The sequence below is a fragment of the Aotus nancymaae genome, unplaced genomic scaffold (genome assembly GCF_030222135.1).
Source record: "Aotus nancymaae isolate 86718 unplaced genomic scaffold, 86718_ANA_hifiasm-v0.15.2.pri h1tg000057l, whole genome shotgun sequence".
Lineage (NCBI taxonomy): Eukaryota > Metazoa > Chordata > Mammalia > Primates > Aotidae > Aotus > Aotus nancymaae.
The window spans coordinates 67,503,290-67,525,260 of NW_026988471.1; the positions used below are offsets into that span (position 1 = coordinate 67,503,290).

The 21,971-nt window shown below is 43.3% G+C and overlaps 1 protein-coding gene across 3 annotated transcripts in view; it reads left to right on the top strand.

Moving 5' to 3' along the window:
- ARHGAP25 (Rho GTPase activating protein 25) overlaps positions 1–21,971 on the top strand; it is an 85,033-nt gene that overhangs the window by 54,722 nt on the left and 8,340 nt on the right. For 2 of the 3 annotated variants that reach the window (XM_012475600.2, XM_012475602.2), the window contains 4 exons: positions 11,107–11,314; positions 16,639–16,771; positions 19,693–19,766; positions 21,305–21,426. In XM_012475600.2, coding sequence (XP_012331023.1) covers positions 11,107–11,314; positions 16,639–16,771; positions 19,693–19,766; positions 21,305–21,426 — 537 coding nt within the window. The remainder of the gene's footprint in view (positions 1–11,106; positions 11,315–16,638; positions 16,772–19,692; positions 19,767–21,304; positions 21,427–21,971) is intronic. The other variant, XM_012475601.2, reaches the window with a different exon arrangement.

A 21,971-nucleotide genomic window follows, 5' to 3' on the forward strand; every position in this document is an offset into this window, starting at 1 on the left:
ATTTAATGCTATTAACATCCCTCTTTGCTTTTGCTGTATCCTACAGGTTTTGGTATGTCGTGTTTATATTTTCATTTGTTTAAAAAATTTTTAGATTTCCATCTTAATTTCTTCATTGACCCAATGATCACTCAGTAGCATGCTGTTTAGTTTCCATGTATTTGTATCGTTTTTGAAGTACCTCTTGGTATTGATTTCTAGTTTTATTCCATTATAGTCTGAGAAAATACTTGATATGATTTCAGTTTTTAAAAATTTGTTGAGACTTGTTTTGTAGCTTGACATATGGTCTGTCTTGGAGAATATTCCTTGTGTTGTTGAGAATAATGTATTATTCTGCAATTATTGTATAGAATGTTCTGTAAATGTCTGTTCATCCCATTTGGTGTAAAGTCTAATTTAAGACCAATTTTTAAATTGATTTTCTGTCTAGATGATCTGGGTAATGCTGAGAATGGGGTGTTGTGTTCCTACTATTATTGTGTTGCTGTCCATCTCTTTCTTAGTTTTAGGTGTGGTAATATTTGTTTTATGAGTCTGGGTGCTCCACTGTTGATTGCATATATATTTAGAGTTGTTAAATCAGTTGGTTTATGTAGTTCCAAATGACTCAAACACTTTGTTCATTCCTTTTTATTCTTTTTTCTTTATTTTTACCTGGTTGGATTATTTCAAAATACTTGTATTCAAGCTCTGAAGTTCTGACCTTTTGCTTGGTCTAATGGCGGAAAGCTGAAGCTTTTGAATGTATTTTGTAATCACTTCAATAAATTTTTTTTGGCCCAGAAGTTCTGTTTGGATTTTTAAAAAGATATCTGTCTTCTTGGTAAATTTCTCATTCATATCCTGAATTGATTTTCTGATTTCTTTATATTGATTTTAGATTTCTCTTGCATCTAATTAGGCTTCCTTAAAAATTGATATTTTGAATTCTTTATCTGGCATTTTGAAGATTTTTTTTTTGGTTAGGAGCTATTGCTAGAGAATTATTGTCTTCCTTGAGGGTGTCCTATTACATTGCTTTTTCATGCTTCCTGTATTGTTACATTGATTTCTGCACATCTGAAGCAACAGTCACTTCCTCTTATTTTTGAATTTACATTCATTACGGGGTGGGGGGACATTTTTTCTTGAAGATATGACTATGATGTTGGTTGGGTAGGGCCATTTGGCTTTGCTTCTTAGTGTATGCAGTGGTGAAGACTCTGTATGATTTCCTTGGTCATAAATAGCCTTAGTGGTATCTGTGGATTCCTTAGTGTGTTAGGGTGAAGTTATTGGTTACTTTTTCAGGTTTCAGTGGTAGCAGTGGGGGGCCAAGTGTGTTTCTCCTTGTGACCTCAGGCAGCAAGCATATACTGGCACCTGTTTGGCAGTTCCAGGCAGGCCAATTCTTGGGCCTGTGGGGGCTTTTTTGGATGCTGATTGTAATAGTGAGTGAGCTTTTGACCTTTTGGGCAGCTGGGATGGTGGGGGCAGTGACCGTAGCAGTGGTCATGAAATGTTCTTCTAGTTCTCAAGCACCATGCTTTTGTGTCAGCAGTTGTTGCAATGGGCTGTGTGGGCCAGCCTCCAGGCTAGTAGATGGTGCTTACAGGTAAGAACCAGCTGTGGGGGTAGCATGGCAATTTATGCCTGACCTCTGTTCCCCAGGAGAGGTATTTGGGTGACCCAGGTGGTAGTTGGAATACCCAGGAGCCTGGATCCCACACTCGGTCTTGGAGTAGGGGGCAAAGTTGGGTGGAGCTGGACCAAGCAAGCTTGTACTGTGGCTCTCCAATGGCATATGTATGCACCAGCCTTGACTGGGGGTAGAGGAAGTCCTTAGGCCTTTTGTGAAATGCTTGGTGAGGGGCAACCATTGCTGTCCTGAAGTCTTAGCATAGGTTAGGGCTATCCCAGTGGCCACCACTTTGGCCCGCGGGAATGAGACTTGCATTTGTCTCACATCCCAGTCCCAGCAGGGTTTCCTCCTCCATTCTGGCTGTGGAAGCCAACCTTGCCACCCAGTCAGTCCTAGTAGGCTGCACCTAGTCCACAACTCAGCCCTAGGCCATAGGAGATGCCACTCAGCTTAAGACCAAGGCTCCACAGCAACTCTCTGCCTGCTTAGGACCTGGGATGGTGGTGTGCCCAGTTCCAATGCCAGTGGCTGGAGCCTACTCCTCACTTGCTTCTCAGGACTGGCTGCAGCAGTTTATCCCCCACTCAAGTCCCAGTCCTGCAAACACCACCCAAGTTCCCCCATGCACAGTCTGCTAAGAGCTCTGATCCAGAATGTTGTCCCACAGCAGCCAGCTAGGTTTCAAAGAGGGTACAGGACGTTTCCTAGAGCAGTTCCTTATCATAGTCTTCTTGCCACTCCTCAAGTTAGATTCATGATGTGGGAAAGTCAAGGTGCTCTCTCATGGCCTGGATTGTATGATTCCCCAGAGGGAAAGTGGACAGCAGAAAGGCACTCACTCACCCTCTCCCATGTGGGGAATTCGCTCCCCTTTCCCAGCTGGCCTCAGCCACACAGCCTTCCTGTTTTCCTTCTTTCTGGATTTCAAAGCTTCCTCTCACTTTTTTGTTGAACTCCCAAGTTCCTTCTTGAATACAGTATTTAAGGTGTGGTTGTCTGCACACTAGTTTGGTTCCTCTAAGTGGATAAGATTACTGAAAATGCTTGTAGTCAGCCATCATGGAAAAGAAGATTCTGTGTTTTAAGCATCATTGTGTGTTTGCCAACAGGAGGCATACGGTATGTAAATATTGAATTGTTATATACCTTGGATTTCTTTTTCCCTTTCATTCTTTTAATTTCTCTGCACCCTTCCGAGCATGATTTCATAATCCACAGCATAGTTTAGCCTGGTGGAGTGTGCGGTAATTATTATTCCATGTGTTCTGGTCTTTCTTACCAGCTACACTGGATATTAAAAGAGATGATTTTTACTTATTTCCGTGAATTCCTTCATCTCCCCTGCCCCCAGCTCCTAACAACAGACAGATACTTATTTATTTATTTGGTCAACAACTCTTTCTTGAATATGCAGCATGTGCCCAGTTCTATGCTAACACAGGGCCTCAACAGTGAGAGAGAGAGAGAGAGAGAGAGAGAGAGAGAGAGAGAGAGAGAGAAAAGCCAAAGTCATTTTTCTCAAGGAACTCACAAACTAGGAGAAGACACAGCAATTACTTTTAAAGAGCCAAGGAAAAACATAGTTACAACTGTGAAAAGAGCCATGCAGGAAAAACACATGATTCCATATAGGGAAAAATATCTTTGTCAAGTAGGTCAAGGAAGGCTTCCTTGAACTAGTGATGATTGAGCTTAACTCTGAAAGGCCAGCAGAAGCTAACTAGACAGAGAACGGGTGAGCAAAATAGTGTCTCAGTCACAGGGAATAGCACGTGCAAAGGTTCTGTGACAGGAAGAACAGGCTCTGGAGTGAGGGGAGAGTAATAACAGAGGAGATAGCTTTGTTAATGATGTTGGTCTTCATTCTAATAGCAATAGGTAACCATTGGGGATTTCAAGCAAGAAGGTGAAAAAAAAATCAGATTCTATTTAAAAGATTATTCTAGTTGCTGTATGGAAAATGGATTGGGCTGGAGGTGGTAGATCAGAATGAAATCAGGAGATCAGATATGACACTCAAGCCATTGTCCAGGCAGAGAGGACAGATGGTGGGTGGTGGCAGTAGAGATGCAGAAAACCAAACAGGTTTGCACAATGTTCTGGAGGTAACATTGCCAGGGTGTGGGAGTGAATTTGACATGCAGAGAGAATGTGGAGTCAGAAGAGTCTGTGATTCCTGGCCTATGAATGAAAGGAGAATGAACACTGGGTTGGCAGCATGAGACTGCCCCAGGGCCCTTCCGGACAACCTTGCTCCTGTCTGTCTCCCCTGACTGCTGAGAGCCCAGTGCCTTCTCCTGGGCATGTCTCATAGGGTTGCTGCACTATTTACTGTATCTGCTTATCAGCAGGACAAAATCATCTCAGTGTACCCAACAACCTACCTTCAAGATCATTATCTCTGAAGGCCCCCACAGAGCCATGTACAACTCTGAAAGCATTTCCAGGGAATGGTGGGCTGGCTTCATAAACACTAAGTGAAATTCTGTGTTTCTGCCAGACACTTTGATATATGGAGCAATGCTGGTAAGGGTTCCCGTGTGGGATTTTTTTTTTTTTAACCCACCTCGGAGGTATCCCCTGAATGGCAGTTGACAATTAGCTGCTAAGTAAAAGGAGGCACTTATTTTTATTGCGGGCCTTGACAGCTTTATGTTCACTGTTTAAAAGCCCAGAGTCCTGTGTGTAAAGGTGAGTGGGGAGGGGAAGTGCTGGGGGAAGGAGGGCCGGGAGGGCTGGGGCAGGTACGGACAGATCCCATGGTTTCCTTTTTGAGTCAGAACCTGAGCAGTATTTGCAAGCATGTGTTGATCTGGAAGTGAGAGTAGAGGGTTCTTCCAGCCTGGGGAGGAGGGAAGGCCTGAGGCTGGCTCATCGGAAGCGTGTGTCTTCGGCCCGCCATGCCTCACATCCCCAGGATGCCGCGGTGGGAACTGAGCTGTGGCTTTCCTGCCCTGGCACTGTTTGTTTGCTGGGATTTCAGGAGGAAAACCCCCAAGCTCCGAAAGAAAGGTATTTCTTCCTTATTTTGTGATTGACTTCTTCCACTAAAAGACACGTTTCCCAGCGCCTCTTCGCTCTCCTGTCAGGGGTGGGCAGCGCTTCTGGAACTGAGCCCCTGGGAAGCAGGTATCAATGCTGGGCTGGCCAGCGAAGTGTGTATGGGGGTGGGGTGCTCTCCTGGAGACTTGGGCTGGGCTAGAGGCGGGGTGGGAGGGGCTCTTGTCCTCATCCTTGGAGCGTTCCAGTGATGACAAAGGAGTAACAAGGTGGGGAGGGAGGTGACAGCTGCTCTTTCTATTTCCACTTCCCCAAATCAACCCAGTGTCCTGGAGTTTTCCAGCAAATCTAAGGAAGGGGTTGAAGGGTAAGAGGTGGAGGATGAACTGTGGGAAGAACTAGGGCAGTTACTAGAGTGGTAGTGAGGTCTCACCCTTCTGTGGTTGCTCAGGATGGGATCCAGAACTTTAGGTCTGAGGACTGGAGACAAAGCAGACATGGTATGAGGGAAGGTGGGGCTGGCATTAAAGGACCCTTACCCCCTCGTCCTTCCCCTTGAGACTTGATCTCTGAAGTTTTGTTACATTGTCTTTAAACTTTAAAAGGAATTAAAGCTCTGACAGGGTAAATATGACCTTGGAAAAATTCCTGATCCAAATCTCAGTTTTCTCACCTGTAAAATGGAATAATATTTACTTTGTAAAGTTCTCATGAGAACGAAATGAGACAGCACATGTGAAAGTCTCTGGGGTCAGTTCTCAGCGTAATTAATTCCATTGGTTAATAGTTATAATTATTATTTTACATTACTATTATAATTACATTATGGTAATTATATTCCATATAATTATTAAAATTAATTTATGAAAATTTATACCTATTAAGATGGAAATGCTCTGCTAATGGCCCAAGGGGTGACAGTTAGGACCCAGAGGTCAGACACTGGTGGAATTCAGGACCAGGCTTTTGGAGTTCCAAGGATGTTTCTGATTACAGACTCCTCATGTGATCTGAGATTAAGAGTGACGAAACCTGACCTAGCCAAGCTAAAACAAACAAACAAACAAAAACAAAGATGGGCCGAGGTAGGTAGATCATCTGAGGTCAGGAGTTCAAGACCAGCCTGGCTAGCATAGTGAAACCCCATTTCTACTGAAAATACAAACAAAAAATTAGCTGGGTGTGGTGGCGCATGCCTGTAGTTCCAGCTACTCAGGAGGCTGAGGCAGGAGAATCTTTGAACCCGGGAGGAGGAGGTTGCAGTGAGCTGAGATTGTGCCACTGCACTCCAGCCTGGGTGACAGAGCAAGACTGTCTCAAAACAACAACAACAATAAACAAAGATGATTTTTCTCTCATGTAAGAAGGGACACTGTTGGTTCTAATGTCTCCAGAGCATCCAGTGGTTGGTTCTTGTTGAGAGAATAGCTTTGACTGATTTCTAGGCTGCAGATGTCAAGTTCAGAGTCTTCATCATATGGGTGAAATTTAAAGTGGTGAGACTATGAGAAAGTGCATACAGATGAGAAAGGGAGGCCCTGGGACCCTCCAACATTTAGAGGACAGCAAGAAAAGGAAGAATCCTCAGAGGAGGCTAAGAGCATCTGATGAGACATATGGAGAACCAAGAGAGACTGGTGTACCAAAAGCCATGTGAGAAAGTGTCCCAAGAAGGAGACGGTGGTTTGCTGTGTCACATGCTGCTGATAGGGCAGTTAAAATGAAGACAGAGGATGTAACCCCAGATTTGAAAACGTAAAGGCCATTGATCTCCTTGATAAGAGCAGGTTTGGGGAAGTACTGAGCATAGAAAAGGGGCAAAGAATGGGAGGAATAGGAGGCACCAGGTAGTGACAGCTCTCTGAGGGCTAGTCCATCATGCACCAGGCTTTGAAAATAGATGCTGAGCCAGATGGACTCTCTGCCTTTGAGGAGTCCACAGTCCAGTGGAAGAGAGGGATGTTTAAATGAATCATCATAAAGTTACATGAGAAGTGATAACATTGAGGAACACACAGGGAGCTCTGTAAGTCGAGGAAAGAGTGCCCAGTTTTCTCTGAGAAGACATCCAAATTCAGGAAGACTGGGTTTCCAGGAGGAGAGTAGGAGGAAAGGCATTCTCTTGAGAATTTTTAAGAGCAAAGACCATTTTTCATTCATTCTGTCATAGTCTCCAGCTATCAAAGAGCCTGGCACACAGCAAATGCTCAGCCTACATTTGTTGAATGACTTTGCAAATTCTGGTGGAAGGAATTTGCAAGAAATAGAGTTGCAAAGCAAACCATTATAATGATATAGGCAACAGCAGTGAGAATAGAGAGCTGGTTTAAAGCATGTTTAGAATGTACCAAACTATTTGGAGAGAGTGAAGGGTGTTACAGATAATCCTAATGCTCACAATTTTGCTAACTGGGTTAGTTAAGTGTAGGTACCTTGTGTTAATGGCTTTGTATTCTCAGTGCCTAGGAGAGTACCTTTTCTTGACTGATGGAATGAATGCTATTGCCTTTAAGGAAAGCTACAGGAGAAGCAGTGATTTAAGAGTGGGATGATGCTGAGATTAGAGAATATACTGGGAGAATTGCCATTACACACTGAACTTATGGTAATAAAGGAAAGAGAGAAAGAAGATGGAAATAGGTATGGAATAATTCCATATATTACAATCATATAATAAAACACATTTTTCCATGAATATAATGGTAAAGAGAGGAAAGCAAATGTTGGTCATTTGCGTGAGAGCTGAGGTGGGGATTATTCTTTCATAAATTATATCTATCTATCCATATGTATGTGTGTATGTGTGTGTGTATATATATATATATATATATAGAGAGAGAGAGAGAGAGAGAGAGAGAGAGAGAGAGAGAGTTCTGGACCAGATATGCAGATTAATAAGTTATAAGTTTATAGGAGATATCTAAATGTGTGGAATCATACGCACTTTCCTAAGGAGAATACTAGAGTGAGAAGAAAACAAGTCTGAGTTGGAATCGCAGGACATGATGCACCAAAGGAGCAGGTGGAAGATGGAGCACAGTCAAAGAGATTGAAAGGAGTCATCAGTGAGATAGGAAAAAAACAAGAGTGGTTGGATTTATTGCAATGTAGGGAGAATGTATTGAAGAGGAAGGAGAATTAACAACATCAGTCTTCAGAGGAGACCAGAAAGCAGGGTGTGGAATGAACATTAGGAGAGCACTAGAAATCTTAGTGAGCAGATTTAGTGAAGAGGTACAGGCTAATGAAACCAGATTGTGATGGGTTGAGAGGCTGAATAGTGACTGACAAATGAGGAAGTGGGGCAGACATCTCTCTAGAAGTAGACACATTTTTCTACAAGTATATGGCAAAAAGAAGGAAGGCAAATGTTGGTCGTTTGCATTAGAGCTGAGGTGGGAGACAATTCTTTCAAAAAATGGCGAAGACCTAGACTCACATGGGATCTTTCAGTTGAAAGAGAAAAATTTTAAATACAAAGAGAAAGAGTAAGTACTGGAAGAGATGGGAAAAATGAAGCCCACACTTCAGGAAGGCATCATCCTAGATGAAAGGTAGGACCCTTTTCTTCCTCTGGGAGAAAACAGGATCACAGAGGAAGAAGGATGGGAAAGGAAGGGACTAGAGAAGAGGGAGTTCACTTATAGCCTTCCATTTGGTAATGGAGGGAAAGAGGAGCCAAGATCACCTGTTGAGATAGAGAAGGGAGGGAATGGGTGTTCCCCACAGCTCAAGAGGAGTGGTGAAAATTTGGAACTAATGTCTTGCAGAGATTGGAAGGATAGATTTTCACAATATGGTTATACCTGGTCTCTTGTAGTTCTTAGTGGTGTGACGAAGGCATGCAGAGGGTGGTAGGAAGCAGCAGGGTATAGGTGAGATTAATATCGAAAGGGCTGCATTTAAGGCATGAGAGGCACAGAGGATGAAGGCAGGACAAGGCTGATAGACTGGGATGATGAAAAAAGCTAGAGGACTAGACACACAGAGAGGTGTAAAATGGAGCATCTGCTTTGAGACCTCAGATATGGCGCTTGAATTTGAAAGCTTTGACTTCTCTGTGCATATCCTTACATTGTGTTTGGGGTGTCTTTCCCTATCAAGTCCAGTGGACCTCTGTTACCTGAGTTTCAACTGCTTCAACAGACATCTGCCTCTCCCATTGAGGGGTCACTCTCTGGACCTCTCAAAGAGAATTTTCCAGATGCCATGTGGTCCACTTTAAATCAGATTGTTTCAATCATGTTCTATCAATTTAGTGAAAAGATCTGTCCAGCTCCTTTTATAGACAAATAGAAACCTAATTACATATGGTTATTGAAGTTTTTTAATTGTTTCTCACCATGTTTTGTGTGGTCCTGTTATTTTCATAACTTGATGATATCATTAAAAGCAGGAACCAGGTCTTCCATGCCCCTTGTCTGCACAGCCCATCCCATGGGGCCTGCTGCTGGCACAAAAAAGGGCACTCAATGCATGCTAGTGTGAAGCTGAATTCATATACCAAGGAGATTCCTACTAGTGTTTGCAGTAAAGAAATGCCAAAATAACCATTAGTCATGGAAAATACTTGCTTAAAGACAAATTCATTCACTAAATGCTTCAGCAAAATGTGTTGACTGTCTGCCTTGTGCTAGGGGTTATGCAGAGTGGTGCTTTAGAAAGGCAAGCAGCAGGAGGGTTTCGAACATGGTAGAGAGAACAGACTGCAGCAGTTACAGGTGAGAGAGGAGGTTGGCCTAGCCTGGGTAGTGGGTGGGAATGGAGAGAACATGAGAGATGAGGTGGGAGATTAATCTTTCAACAATGGCAAAGACGTAGACTCACGTGGGATCTTTCAATTAAAAGAGAAAATTTTAAGATACAAAGAGAAAGAGTAAGTACTGGAAGAGATGGAAGAAATGTAACCTACAGTTCAGGAAGGCATCATCCTGGATGAAAGGCAGTACAGCTCTATAAAGGTGGAATCCACAGCAACTCAGGATGGGATGGAGGGCATCAACCTGAGAGAATCATGGGGAGAGTCAAGTGACTTTGCAAACGATGTCCTAAGGATTGAAGTGCTGGGTGCAGCAGAGCCCTGATGATGGCAGAGGGAAAGTCAGGCAGAACAGGATGGAAGCCACGGCTTGTCTTCTGAAACTCCAGGGCATGGAAGCCTAGTGGGAGAATGGATAGGCAGTGGTTGGCCTGATTTGTAAACTTGTCTTGTCACACTGCCGGAGCAGGGAAACTGTGGAGACACAAGTTTGTCCATGTGGACAGAGCTGGGGTGGAGCTGGCCCACACTTGCTTTGCTGGAGGCAGGGTAATTTGGGAAAATATTTTTGGAAAGCAATTTGCATACCATCAAGCTATAAAAATGTTCAAACCGCTTGGCCCAGTGATTCTACACATGGGAAGGAAATCATTATAAGGAAATAGTTCAAAAGACTGAAACGATTTTTGTTATCCATCCAAATGTTAATTAATTAATTAAACAATTAATTAGAAATTATGCCTTGTACTGCATACATTCCAGGATCTCTGCCAGGTGAATGAACATGTTTGCTGTGGCAATGTTTATAATCAGGACATAGTAAACAATCCAAATTATTTTAAATGCTGCAATGTTTTGGTACTATGAGACATCTATGTGATAGACCACAGTAGTCCCTCTTTATCCTTAGGGGATATACTTCAAGACAGCAGTGGATGCCTGAGACCTCAGATAGTACTGAGCCTTATATATACTACGTCTTTTCAGTCTTATAACTGATGCAACAACTAAGTGACTCCCGGGCAAGTAGTATATACAACGTGGATACATTAAACAAAGGGATGATTCATATCTCAGGCTGGACCAAGCAGGACCACGAGAGGTTTCATCATGCTACTCAGAATGACACGCAATTTAAAACTACTGAATTGTTTGTTTCTGGATTTTTGCATTTAATGTTTTCAGACTGCAGTTGACCGTGGATAAGGGGGGATGCCGTACCGCATTATGCTTTACTAATCTGTGTCACGAGTGGAACTCAGACAGCCTGCTTGCTGCCATGGTTAGGGCACATTCTCAGGAGTTCACTGCCTGGGCTTGAATCCCACCTGTGCTGTGCTCTGAGCTGCCTGACCTTGGCAAGTGTCTAAGGCTCAGTGTCTTTAACAGTAAGGTGGGCATGACATTAATACCACCTCATGGGGTTGCTGTCAAGATTAGAGGAGAAAAGTGTGCGATTCCTAGCAAAAAGTACTCAGTAAAAGCCAATCGTTATTTTAAATATGTAAGAAATATGGGTCAATGTAAAAAGACTGGCAAAGACTGCCTCAAATTTACAGGCCCCTATTTCTAGCTTGAAATATTATGAGTGATTTCTCTCCCATATTTTGTCTAGTATCATTGCAATAAAACCTGTGAAGTCACAGGTGACACAGAAAGTCAAGAAATAGTTCATCCAATGAACGACAGAATGACGGAAAGGTTCTATTTGCTCTCACCTCAGCAGTGTTTGGCCAGCGCTTGGATGAGACTGTGGCCTATGAACAGAAATTTGGCCCCCAGCTGGTGCCCATCCTGGTGGAGAAATGTGCAGATTTCATCCTGGAGCACGGTCGGAATGAAGAGGGCATCTTCCGTCTGCCTGGGCAGGACAACCTGGTGAAGCAGCTGAGAGATGCCTTTGATGCCGGGGAGCGGCCCTCCTTTGACAGGTACGTTGCCCTACTGCAGTGTCCCGCCTCTGCCCACCCCTCGCCTTGGCTTGGCTGGGAGGGCCTCTCCATTCCAGAGGAGCCATGGGACTTGCATAGACACTTCTAAGAGCCCTGGCTTGCAACAGAAAAAGCCTTTGTTTTGCTCCTGATTGGGAATTTGGGAGACTGGAGCAGAGTTAAGAGAGTGTGCAGATAGTTTATGTGAGAGATGATGTGAACCAGAACTGGAATCCTGCTGGGCAGATTCAGGTGATGTTTAGGACACAGTTCGAGAAGGGGACATGCAGAGAAGGGGAGAAAGATGGGTCCTAGCCTGAGGCTCACCCTTCAGGTCAGATGAGGAACATCGAAGAGCTGAGCTGACTGTACAAACACTTGGTGTGGTGGAGAGTGCACCAGATCTATATCCAAGGGCACCAGCGGCCTTTGTTAGCATTCCAGGAGTGGCCAGAATTAGGACTTCTTGTTAGTTTCCAAGATCACAGTACTACGTGATTCTGACTCAGTTCTGAGTCCTTTTGCAAGGAGCACATCTGATATCTTGGCATCCTGGCATTCCTAAGTCTTTCTTGTGGAGGTCTGCCAGCCCTGTTTGGGGCATATCAGGCATAGTGACATTTCCTCCCCCCACCCCCTTCCTCCCCACCTTCGCCAGCCACTCAGTTCAAGTTCCTTCTCTGCCCACTCGGCTAGGACAATCCCCACTCAGTGTTGTGCAATCTTCGCCCCAACTGCCTGTGTGAACTTGTCCTGCTGGCATAAGATTGACTGCTCTTTCCAAACTAGCAGCCCATAAACCAAGATTTAGTAAGATGGGCCTGAGCTCTATCCAGTTTCCAAAAATGAAAGTTGCCAAGCTTATTTTGGACAAAGGGGTTGGGTTGATTCTGAGAAAATTATGAAGACCTAAGTGTCAACTTGTGTGGAAGCTCTCTCACCCCTCACTCTAATCACCAGTGCTGCCCATTTTTCCTCCAAGCATCTCTGAGATCTCTTACGGCCACGGTCATAGTTTGGATCACCATACGGGCATCTTTCCTGCCCTTAATAAGTAATAAGTTAATTTCCCAAGGGTGCTATATTTTAGCACCCTAGGCTCTCCTAGGGAAGCAAGAGATGCAGTTGTTATTGGAATAATAGCAGGTTATGGACATCAAGCACAGGGACCTTTCAGCAGCCCATAAACGCATTTTGTTATCAGGCACCTGTTTCATTATGCTTGCCACCTTTATATTCAGTTTCTTTTTATGTGTTTAGTTAGCTTTGACCTGATGGAAGATACAGGTGGGTTGTTGCTAGAGCAATGCTATATGGTGTGCCAAAACAAATAGATGCAATTGCTGGGATTTGCCAAATAACTGCCTTAGGCTTTGGCCTATGCACTATAGAGTCGGCATGGGTGGTGGTGTGGGAATCTTTGATTATTTTGAAATATTTGGGGCTGAAAGGAGGAAAATTACCTAATCTTGTCATGACATCTCCACCCCTAGAACTGAGGGGTAGAATTTACACAACCAGAAATAGGAAGGTCATCAGGGGCTTTTCAGGGGCTTCCCAAGCGTAGCTCTTAGGTTCACATAACCCTTGAGAGGACAAGTCTGATTTGGGAAGTGTGACTGGCTCTTATTTGATTCTTATTATTTAGTTACACTTGAGCATGTTTAGGAGAGACCAGGTCTTCTCTCTCTCTGGTTTCACTCATGATTCTGAAAACCTCTTTTTCTCCTTTTCCTGCCCTCTCTCCACACCTTTTCTTACTCCCAACTTCTCATTCCATGGGTGTGTTTTGGTGTTGAAAGCTGTGAGGGTCAAGACAGGGTTTTCAGAGTCATGAGTGGACCAGGAGAGAGAAGCTATGGTTGTAGCTTTTCTGCCTCCTATAAAAGGAATTTTAGGAGTCAGTGGGTGGAAGAAGGGATATTTGGGAGAGCAAGGAGTCCCATCCTGGTGTCCCCAACTTCACGCCTGTGGGAACTCACCCAGATCCAGATCCTCTGCATTGGTCATGTGCTAGGCTCCACCCCAAGATGCCCTACCCATTACCTCACTAGAATAAAGGTGAGCAAAGGAGCTGCTGTTTGGTGAGACTAGTGCAGGTGTACCTGGTGTCCTTAGACACATAAATGTGAATTTTAAAATCTCTTGCCAAGTTTCTACCAGGATGGACACTGCCTGGCTACAAAGCCAACGTGCTTCTTACCCCTGTGTGTCTGTGAGAAATGCACTTACAGACAGGCCACATTACAAGCATCAGAGCCATCTGAGGAGTCTTGGGTAATCCCTAGTGCATCAGCTGTTGAACTCAGAAGCCACTTGGCTCCTGACTTACTCTTAGCCCTTGATTTTTTTTTTAAAAAAGAATGATTCAAAGTTGTTCTATTGGGTTAGAAGAACAGAAAACTCAGAAAAAAAATAGTGCTACAAATTTAGTCCATCAAATAGATATCTGAATTAGCCCTAGTACAATGGGGTGCTCACATTTAAACAAAAATTTATAGAAATAATTGTACAAGTTACATGGTATTAAGTGCTAAAAAGGAAACTCAGTACTGTGAAAACTTAGAACAGGGGCTTTTCATATGGTCTGGTGGATTTAGGGAGGTCCCTAAGAAAATGACATTTAAACTGAGACCCAATAAACAAGAATGAGGAGTTAGCTAGGCCCAGCAGTGGGCATAACTGAAGTATCCATACTCTAGCTGTGTTTATAACCCCTTTCTCTATTCTAATGATGGATGTTTTTGCTGTCTAAATTTCTCCTGATTAAACTGTCTAGCTGTCTTTTTTATTGTTTCTGTTCAAAAGATCCAGTTTCTTTCTTTCTTTCTTTCTTTCTTTTTTTTTTTTTGATATGGGGTCTCACTCTGTCACCTAGGCTGGAGTGCAGTGGTGCAATCTCGACTCACTGCAGCCTCTGCCTTGGGGTTCAAGTGATTCTCCTGCCTCAGCCTCCTGAGTAGCTGGGATTACAGGCACCTGCCACCACACCGAGGTAATTTTTGTATTTTTAGTAGAGACGGGGATTTGCAATGTTGGCCAGGCTGGTCTCAAACTCCTGACCTCAAGTGATCTACCCGCCTCAGCCTCCCAAAGTGCTGGGACTACAGCGGTGAGCCACTGCTCACAGCCAGGATCCAGTTTCTTGACTTAATTATTTACGCTGTTTTTTCCATTTCAAACTCTGTTTTCTTCACTCATTCCGTTGGTGTGTTTCAGTGTTGAGAGCTGTGCTCTGCAGTGGACAAAGCATAGAATACTGGAGGCATAGGGTAGTGAAAGGAGGGGAGGAGATTACAGGGATCAGCCTCACTTTAGGATAATAGAATTGAAGAGATTTAGAAGGCTGAGTGGATGGAGTGTGTGAAGGAGAGGCCCCAATCAAATGGGAGTCCCAGGATGCTGATAGAGACAAGTGGGTGGACTGCAGTGTAGGGACTTTTAGGGGATGCAACTTTTGGACTTTGGGAGGATTCTGCTCCTGCAAATTGTCAGCTGACTGTCTTTCTGCCACTTCTCGGGAATTTGTCCTAACTTATTTTGACAAGAGTACTTTTCCTAGTCTGGCTTTGCCTTGGGTATTTTTAGGCAGTGACTCAGCAGGGAAGGATTTTCCAGAATCCTCATGTTAAATGAATGGTTCTCACCCCAGATTTCCTGAGGGCAGCCACGGAGCATAGAGAGGGCTCTGTGCCAGCCTGTGTTTTCCTATTCAGGTAAAGTTCACAGGCTGCAAAGGGGGAGCCTTTTCAGAAGACAGCTCCAACAACTGGCTGTCAAAACCAAAACCAAATTCACACAAAGCGCCAAGACAGAGCTTTACAATCAAGGCCCAGTGTTCTTGTTTCTGTTGCCTCAGATGCTTCCCTTCTCCTCCTCTTGTCCAGATCTGCCCCTCCCTTCCCTCCTAGGACCAGGAGGCATGTCCTCCAGCCTATTCTATATTTCTCATCACTGAAATCAAGGAGATTCCCAGGTTGTTCTGGACCTCTTGCCACATCCTTTTCATGATGCTACCAGGGCTGCTGCCTAAGAATGCCAGGTTTTATAAATATGAAATAAACATTTCTTCAGTAATCAGCTTCAGGAATATGGTAGTGAATCTTATTTTCTCTTGTAGCATTGCAGAATCAATACAATCGCCTTGTAAGCCAGGATCAGCAAACTGTTCTTAATGGGCCACATATTAAATATTTAGGCTTTGCAGGCCAGATGGTCTCTACTGCAACCACGATACTCTGCTCAGCACATAAATGAACAAGCGTGGTGGTGTTCTTCCGTAATTTTACTTACGGATGCTGACATCTGAATGTCCTATAATTTTTACATCAGGAAACACTCTTCTTCTTGTGATTTTACCCTCAGCTATTAAAAAATGTAAAGATCATTATTCGTTGACAGGCTGTATAAGTAGAGGCAGTGGGACAGATCTGGCTCCTGGCCCGTGCTTGTGAAGCCCTCCTATAGATGGAGAAGCTGAACTGAAGAGCAGTGCCTTTTTCAGTCAATCAGGCCCATGGTGAGGCCTCCTCTCCTCATGTTCCAGGCTGACACACATGCTGCCTGCCTCACGCCCTAACTCCTTACCACTTTTCAGAGCTCATTTGAGGTACTCTTTCATCTGAGAAGTCGCTTATGTGTTCCCATCTCTGCCTTGGGTGTTCTTTTTCCACACTTCCATAGGATCCTGAATCCTGGGCTTCCCATAACATGGCATTAGCCACACAGTATTGTAAGGACCTTGTAATGCTTGAATCCCCATAGCTCTGTGGCTCAATGGGGTAAGGGCTCCTGCGTGCCCCTTGGATTGGTTACTGAAATCCCAGTGCTTGACAAGTATGTTGCACCTGGCAGGTTTTCTCAATGCTTATTGATTGATTGCATTAATGAATCTCAGCACTATTTTAGGCACTCTGGAAGATTAAAGAGATGAATGGACCAAAGATAGAAAGGAGTTAACACATACAAAATTATAGACTAATTAGACAATGCTAACTGTGAGGCACTAAATGAGTTGAAGAAAGAAGAATGCAATAAAGACTAAAATCATTAAGGAAGGTTTAGTAAAAATGTGGACCTTGAACTTAACTTTGAGGTAGTTGGGTGGAAGGGACAGAGGAAAATGTATTCGGGATTGTTGTTCCAGAAGGGTGAATTAGCAAAAATGTTTTGCTCTGATTCTTATTTATCAGACTCTACTCCTCTGCAGAATTCCCCTTTGTAATTTATGATTCTAGTCACTGAATCACCAGGATGGAAGTGAGGAACATCCTAATGTTTTTTTTTTCAAAGAGTTTCAAAGAGTGTTGCTTATTTTCTTCCAGAGACACAGATGTGCACACTGTGGCTTCCCTGTTAAAGCTCTACCTCCGAGACCTCCCAGAGCCCGTGGTTCCCTGGAGCCAGTATGAAGGGTTCCTGCTCTGTGGGCAGCTCACGAATGCAGACGAGGCAAAGGTTTGCATCTTCTTAGAGTTAGTTGTCCTGCTTTAGAAGCAAGTGATTGGTTTTCTGGACACGATTTCACTAGGCAACAGTGGGTCAAGGGGCCCATACTTTTTGGTAAGATAGTCAAAATGAAACTTCCTCAGCAACAAAAGGCATATGAACTCAATCATAATGACTGGCAAACCACAGCCTTCATAAGATGTAATAATCCAATAAAGAATTGGTCCATAATCAAATACTACTGGGTCATATTAAAAGTAGTAAGAAAAGGAGGATACATCGAAGGAGGGTTTCAAGCACTATGGCCCTGCTGAGACTTGCTGGGACACAAGGACAGGCTGGAAGGCAAGTGTGAGGTCACATAGTTCAAGCCCTACAGCAGCTGTGAGTGTCAGGTGTGGTTGTTCAAGGAATGCATGTGCTAGTGAGAAGAAGGACAGGGAAGGTTTTTTGATTGTCATTCTTTTTGGCCACAGCTGCCAGTAGGGTCTGTAATCACCATCTGCAGCATCATGCTTGTGAGAGTGTACAAGTTGACCAGCAGGATTTCTTATACTGTATAAATTATTTCTAGAAAGACCTCATAGTCAACAATGGCCACACTATAGTCATGTTACTATAATGAGCCAGCCAACCAACCAACGAAGGAAACTGATGAAATCCAACCAACAACAGCGATTCTTGATGATTTTTAAACAAGATTTTCAAATCCAAGTGATCCAAGAAGAAGTTTATGTCACACTGTTAATACGAGAGTTTAACCTCTTTAAGTAGGTTGGTTTATATCAATGACTATGTTAAAAGCCCTCTCTGTCAAAGTGGTGCACAGAAAAATCTATAACAAAGACCTAGATTTAACTTTGATTTTGCCATTAGACAAATTATGCATCTTTTATAAGACTCAATTTATTTACTTAGACCAATAGAACTTTCTATAGTAATGGAACTTTTATATATCTGCACGATTCAATATGGTAACCACAAGCCACACATGGCTTTTGGGCATCTAAAATGTGGCTAGTGCACCTGAGAAGAAGCCAAATTCCTAATTTCATTTAATTTTGATTTAGTTAAATTTAAGTAGCTACCTGTGGCAAGTAACTGCTCTATTGGACAGAACAAACTTAGATAATTTTCATAATAATATCATCCATGCCTAGGATTGTTTTGAGGACCCAGGGATATGATAACGGTGGGTGACTTAAAAATGTTTTCAATATAAGGGGAGGTTTATTATCTTCCATGCTTCAGAATTTATTAAATAGTCTGCTCCATAGAATATATTTACTTAAAGTGAATGAAGAAATAGCACCCTAGCCCTGTAAGAAAACACGGCTGTGAGAACTTCCATCCCTGACAGACGGTGCGGGGAGCATCATGATTTGAATAGGTCCTGACATAAGAGAAAAGCTGACTTTATATTTCAAAATTAAGAAAGGAAGAGAACAATAATGATACGGCTAACATAATACAGGTTTTGTAGCTCTTCTCCAAACAAAAATTAGGTTGCATAATCTGATGTATGATATTTTGTGCATAATTTATGAATTTTATTGAGGGAGGGAGAAGGGGATACGAAAAGTCTTAACTTACACTGGTATATCTGCTCACCATTGTGAAAGTAATAACATTGTATGGAATAAGGTTTAAAAGGCAGCTAAAAAGGTAAATGTTTCAGATAGCATCTCACCCCTGGGTTCTGGAGAAAGTAAAAGAGGCACCTAGATGCTGTTCTGATGATAAGATTCCCATCCCCGCACTCACTTTAGACCTGCTTCTCCCAGCTTTTCTCAATCTCAGCGTCTTTGAGAGTTTCCACCTCTGTGGCAATGCATGTCTACACACAGGGACCAAGGTCCTTCTCACTGGTGAAAACATGGCAGAGGTGGCAGCTGGGAGGGGTGAGTCTGTAGCAACCTTTGCAAAGAATTTACTTGACTCAGCTGAAGAAGGGATCTCAGCATGAAGCTGACGCTGCACTAAGAAGGTCTACATCTACAGGAGGTGTCACCTGTGGGCCAACAAGGTTGGAGGGTGCGTTTTCTGCAGGAGAGCTGCTCAGGTTTGAGGAATGCCTGCATGCCGCATGGGAATTGTGTACCCTCTTTTTTTGTTTTGTTTTGTTTTTGAGACAGAGTTTTGCTTTTTTGTCCAGGCTGGCGTGCAGTGGCTTGATCTCAGCTCACTGCAACCTCCGCCTTCTGGTTTCAAGCTATTCTCCTGCCTCAGCTTCCCGAGTAGCTGGGATTACAGGTGCACACCACCACACTCAGCTAGCGAATCGTGTACTCTCACAAGCACCATGTTGCAGATGGTGATTACAGACGCTGTAGGCAGCTGTGGTTGATAATACGGAAAAGCTCCCTTCCCTTGTCTCTCTGGCACATGCATTCCTTGTAGACCTTGCCTGACATCCACAGCCATCCACTGCAGAGCATGAACAGTCTCGCCTTGCACCACCCTCCAGCATCTTCTGCCTGTCTGGTCTCAGCTAGGCCATAGTGCTTGAAATCCTTCTCAGAAGTATCCTCCTTTTCTCACCAGTCTTAAAGTAATTCTGAGATATCTTATTATGGTCTTTTTCTTTATTGAGTTGTTACATCTCAAGCATTCATTAAGCAAACAATTATCGTATGAGTTGTTAAACAGTCCTTCCTTAGAGTAGCTCAGGGTCAAGGGTAGGGTGCAGTGGCATAATCACAGATAAATAAAAAGTACACATAACAAAAACTATGAACCTTTTTTTTGAAATTCTATGAAAATTTAGAGCTATTTTCATTTTTTTTAATCCGTAAAACTACAGGGACAGGAATGACTGCCAAAGTGTCGTTTCTGCACAGATACAGCAATTCTGTTCCAGGGTCTTCTTGCTGGCACATGGGCAGGGTCATTTACTGGTTAATGATTTACTTGTGTAAATCTCTTCCCAGGCTCAGCAGGAGTTGATGAAGCAGCTCTCCATCCTTCCTCGTGACAACTATAGTCTCCTGAGCTACATCTGCAGGTGAGAGGCCCCTGGTATCCACTCTACGGTTTTCAACCCCATCAGAAAGAAGCTCCTAGTTAGAAGAGGAGGGACTACCTCTGTGAACACAGAGATTCTGGTCCAGCACTTTGGAATATCAGCTCCATTCACATAACACTAAAGTAGCTTCCTGTATAATTTCAAGGATTCTGAAAACCTGGTTGACCCAAAAAATGAACATGCTCCCTGCTTTAGGCCTGCCTCAGCACTGCCCAGAGTCCTGGGACATGCAAGAGAACCCAGAATCCTTATAATGTTTCCAGAATGATCTCCCATCTTCGTGACTGTGAGCCATAGCTTAGTGCTGGGGAGACATTCATTCTGGGTCGCCCTGGTTATTCTCCTTCAGCCCTTTCTGGAGACCTGCCATGCACCATCCCTGTGGCAACTCCAGCTATGGATTGACCCAGATCTGGCTGGGCTGGGAACTAGGATCTTCATCCCAGACAGACCTGGATTATGTCCTTTATGTTTTAAAAAATACTTTGTTGTAGTTCCTCGATTATAAAAGTCATACTTGCTTGACTTGGAAACCAGGAAGATATAGCAAATGGTAAATGAGAAATAAAAAGGACCCACAATCCCCTACCTAGCAATAAGTACTACTAACACTTGCGTTTTTCCTTCCGGATGTTTCCTCTTCATGATAGATCTTTTCATACCTCAGTATAAATATAGGGGAACAATATTTCATGCTAAATTAAAATTATACCATATATATTTTTATATATCTGTAGATACATATAAAGATTGTATCTTGCTTTTTCGGTTTAATTTTTTATTATGAGCATTTCCCTATGTCACAAAATTAGATTATAAATAACTTCATAGTATTTCATAACGTTTCATCATTTGGACACATCACCATTTATTTAATAATTGCTCTGTATTTGAAATTTTGTTGCTTCATTCTATCAATTTTTAAATGGTTCTTAGAGTATTTAGAAATTCCCTATTTTTACAGTGAATCTATAGAGCTTTGCGCCTCAAAGGGGTAGAATTTTAGTAAAAATTCAGTGTTATGGAGCACGTGCTGAGAATTAGCAATGCTTGTGCTCTAATCAGAGGATGAGAGCAAGGAGGCACCATGGATTCCCCAGCCCTGAGACATTCTTACCAATAAAGTTTTTCTCTCTGGAGACTTGGGTGGGATGGGTGCTGAGAGCTGGGATATAAGCCTATCAAGGCAAGACGTGGATATGGTCAGATATCCATTTTACCTTTTCTAGTCCACTCTGAGCTCCTGAAGTGGCTCTTACCTCCTGCTTATGTGATCCCACCCAACTCCCCAATACTGCATCCCAGCAGCTAGGCAGGACCCTCCTGGTTTCTCTTCCTTCCTTGGTCTTGGGTCTTTCAGGATGAGTCTAAATTCTTGTGGGCAAAGCAGGCTGGTCTCATTCCTGAGACTAGGAGGAAAGCATTGAGATCCATCCTGGAGTTCTCACTGGAACCACGTGATGCTTCCTCCTGGCTACTTCCTGCTTTCTACCATGGAATTTCTTGGCTGCCTCCAGGTTCCTACATGAAATACAGCTGAACTGTGCTGTTAATAAGATGAGCGTGGACAACCTGGCTACTGTGATTGGTGTGAATCTCATCAGGTCGAAGGTTGAAGACCCTGCTGTGATCATGAGAGGTATGGCTGGTCCCGTAATGAAAGCAGATGCACAGGAAGTAACAAATACAGCACTCCCCCTGATATTTGTGCACTGCTCTGCAGTTTGTCAAGCATTTTCAGCTGGTTATCTTTCTCATCTGAATTATGCAGTAGGCTTGTGAGGTAAGCAGGGCAGGAATTGTGTCCATTTTCCAGATCACAACAAAAGACAGAGACCAAGGGTTTGCCCAATGGTCCCAGAGTACAGTAGGCTAGCACAAAAATAGCTAGCTAGTATTTTTTAGTCTTTCATTACTTTTAAATACCCTTAGCCAGATCAAGCAAGCAGGTTTCATTGTATTTATTTATTTATTTATTTATTTATTTACTGAGATGGAGCCTCACTCTGTTGCTGAGGCTGGAGTGCAGTGGTGCGACCTCAGCTCACTGCAACCTCCATCTTCTGGGTTCAAGTGATTCTCCTGCCTCAGTCTCCTGAGTAGTTGGGACTACAGGCACACACCTCCACACCTGGATAATCTTTGTAATTTTAATAGAGACAAGGTTTCACCATGTTGGCCAGG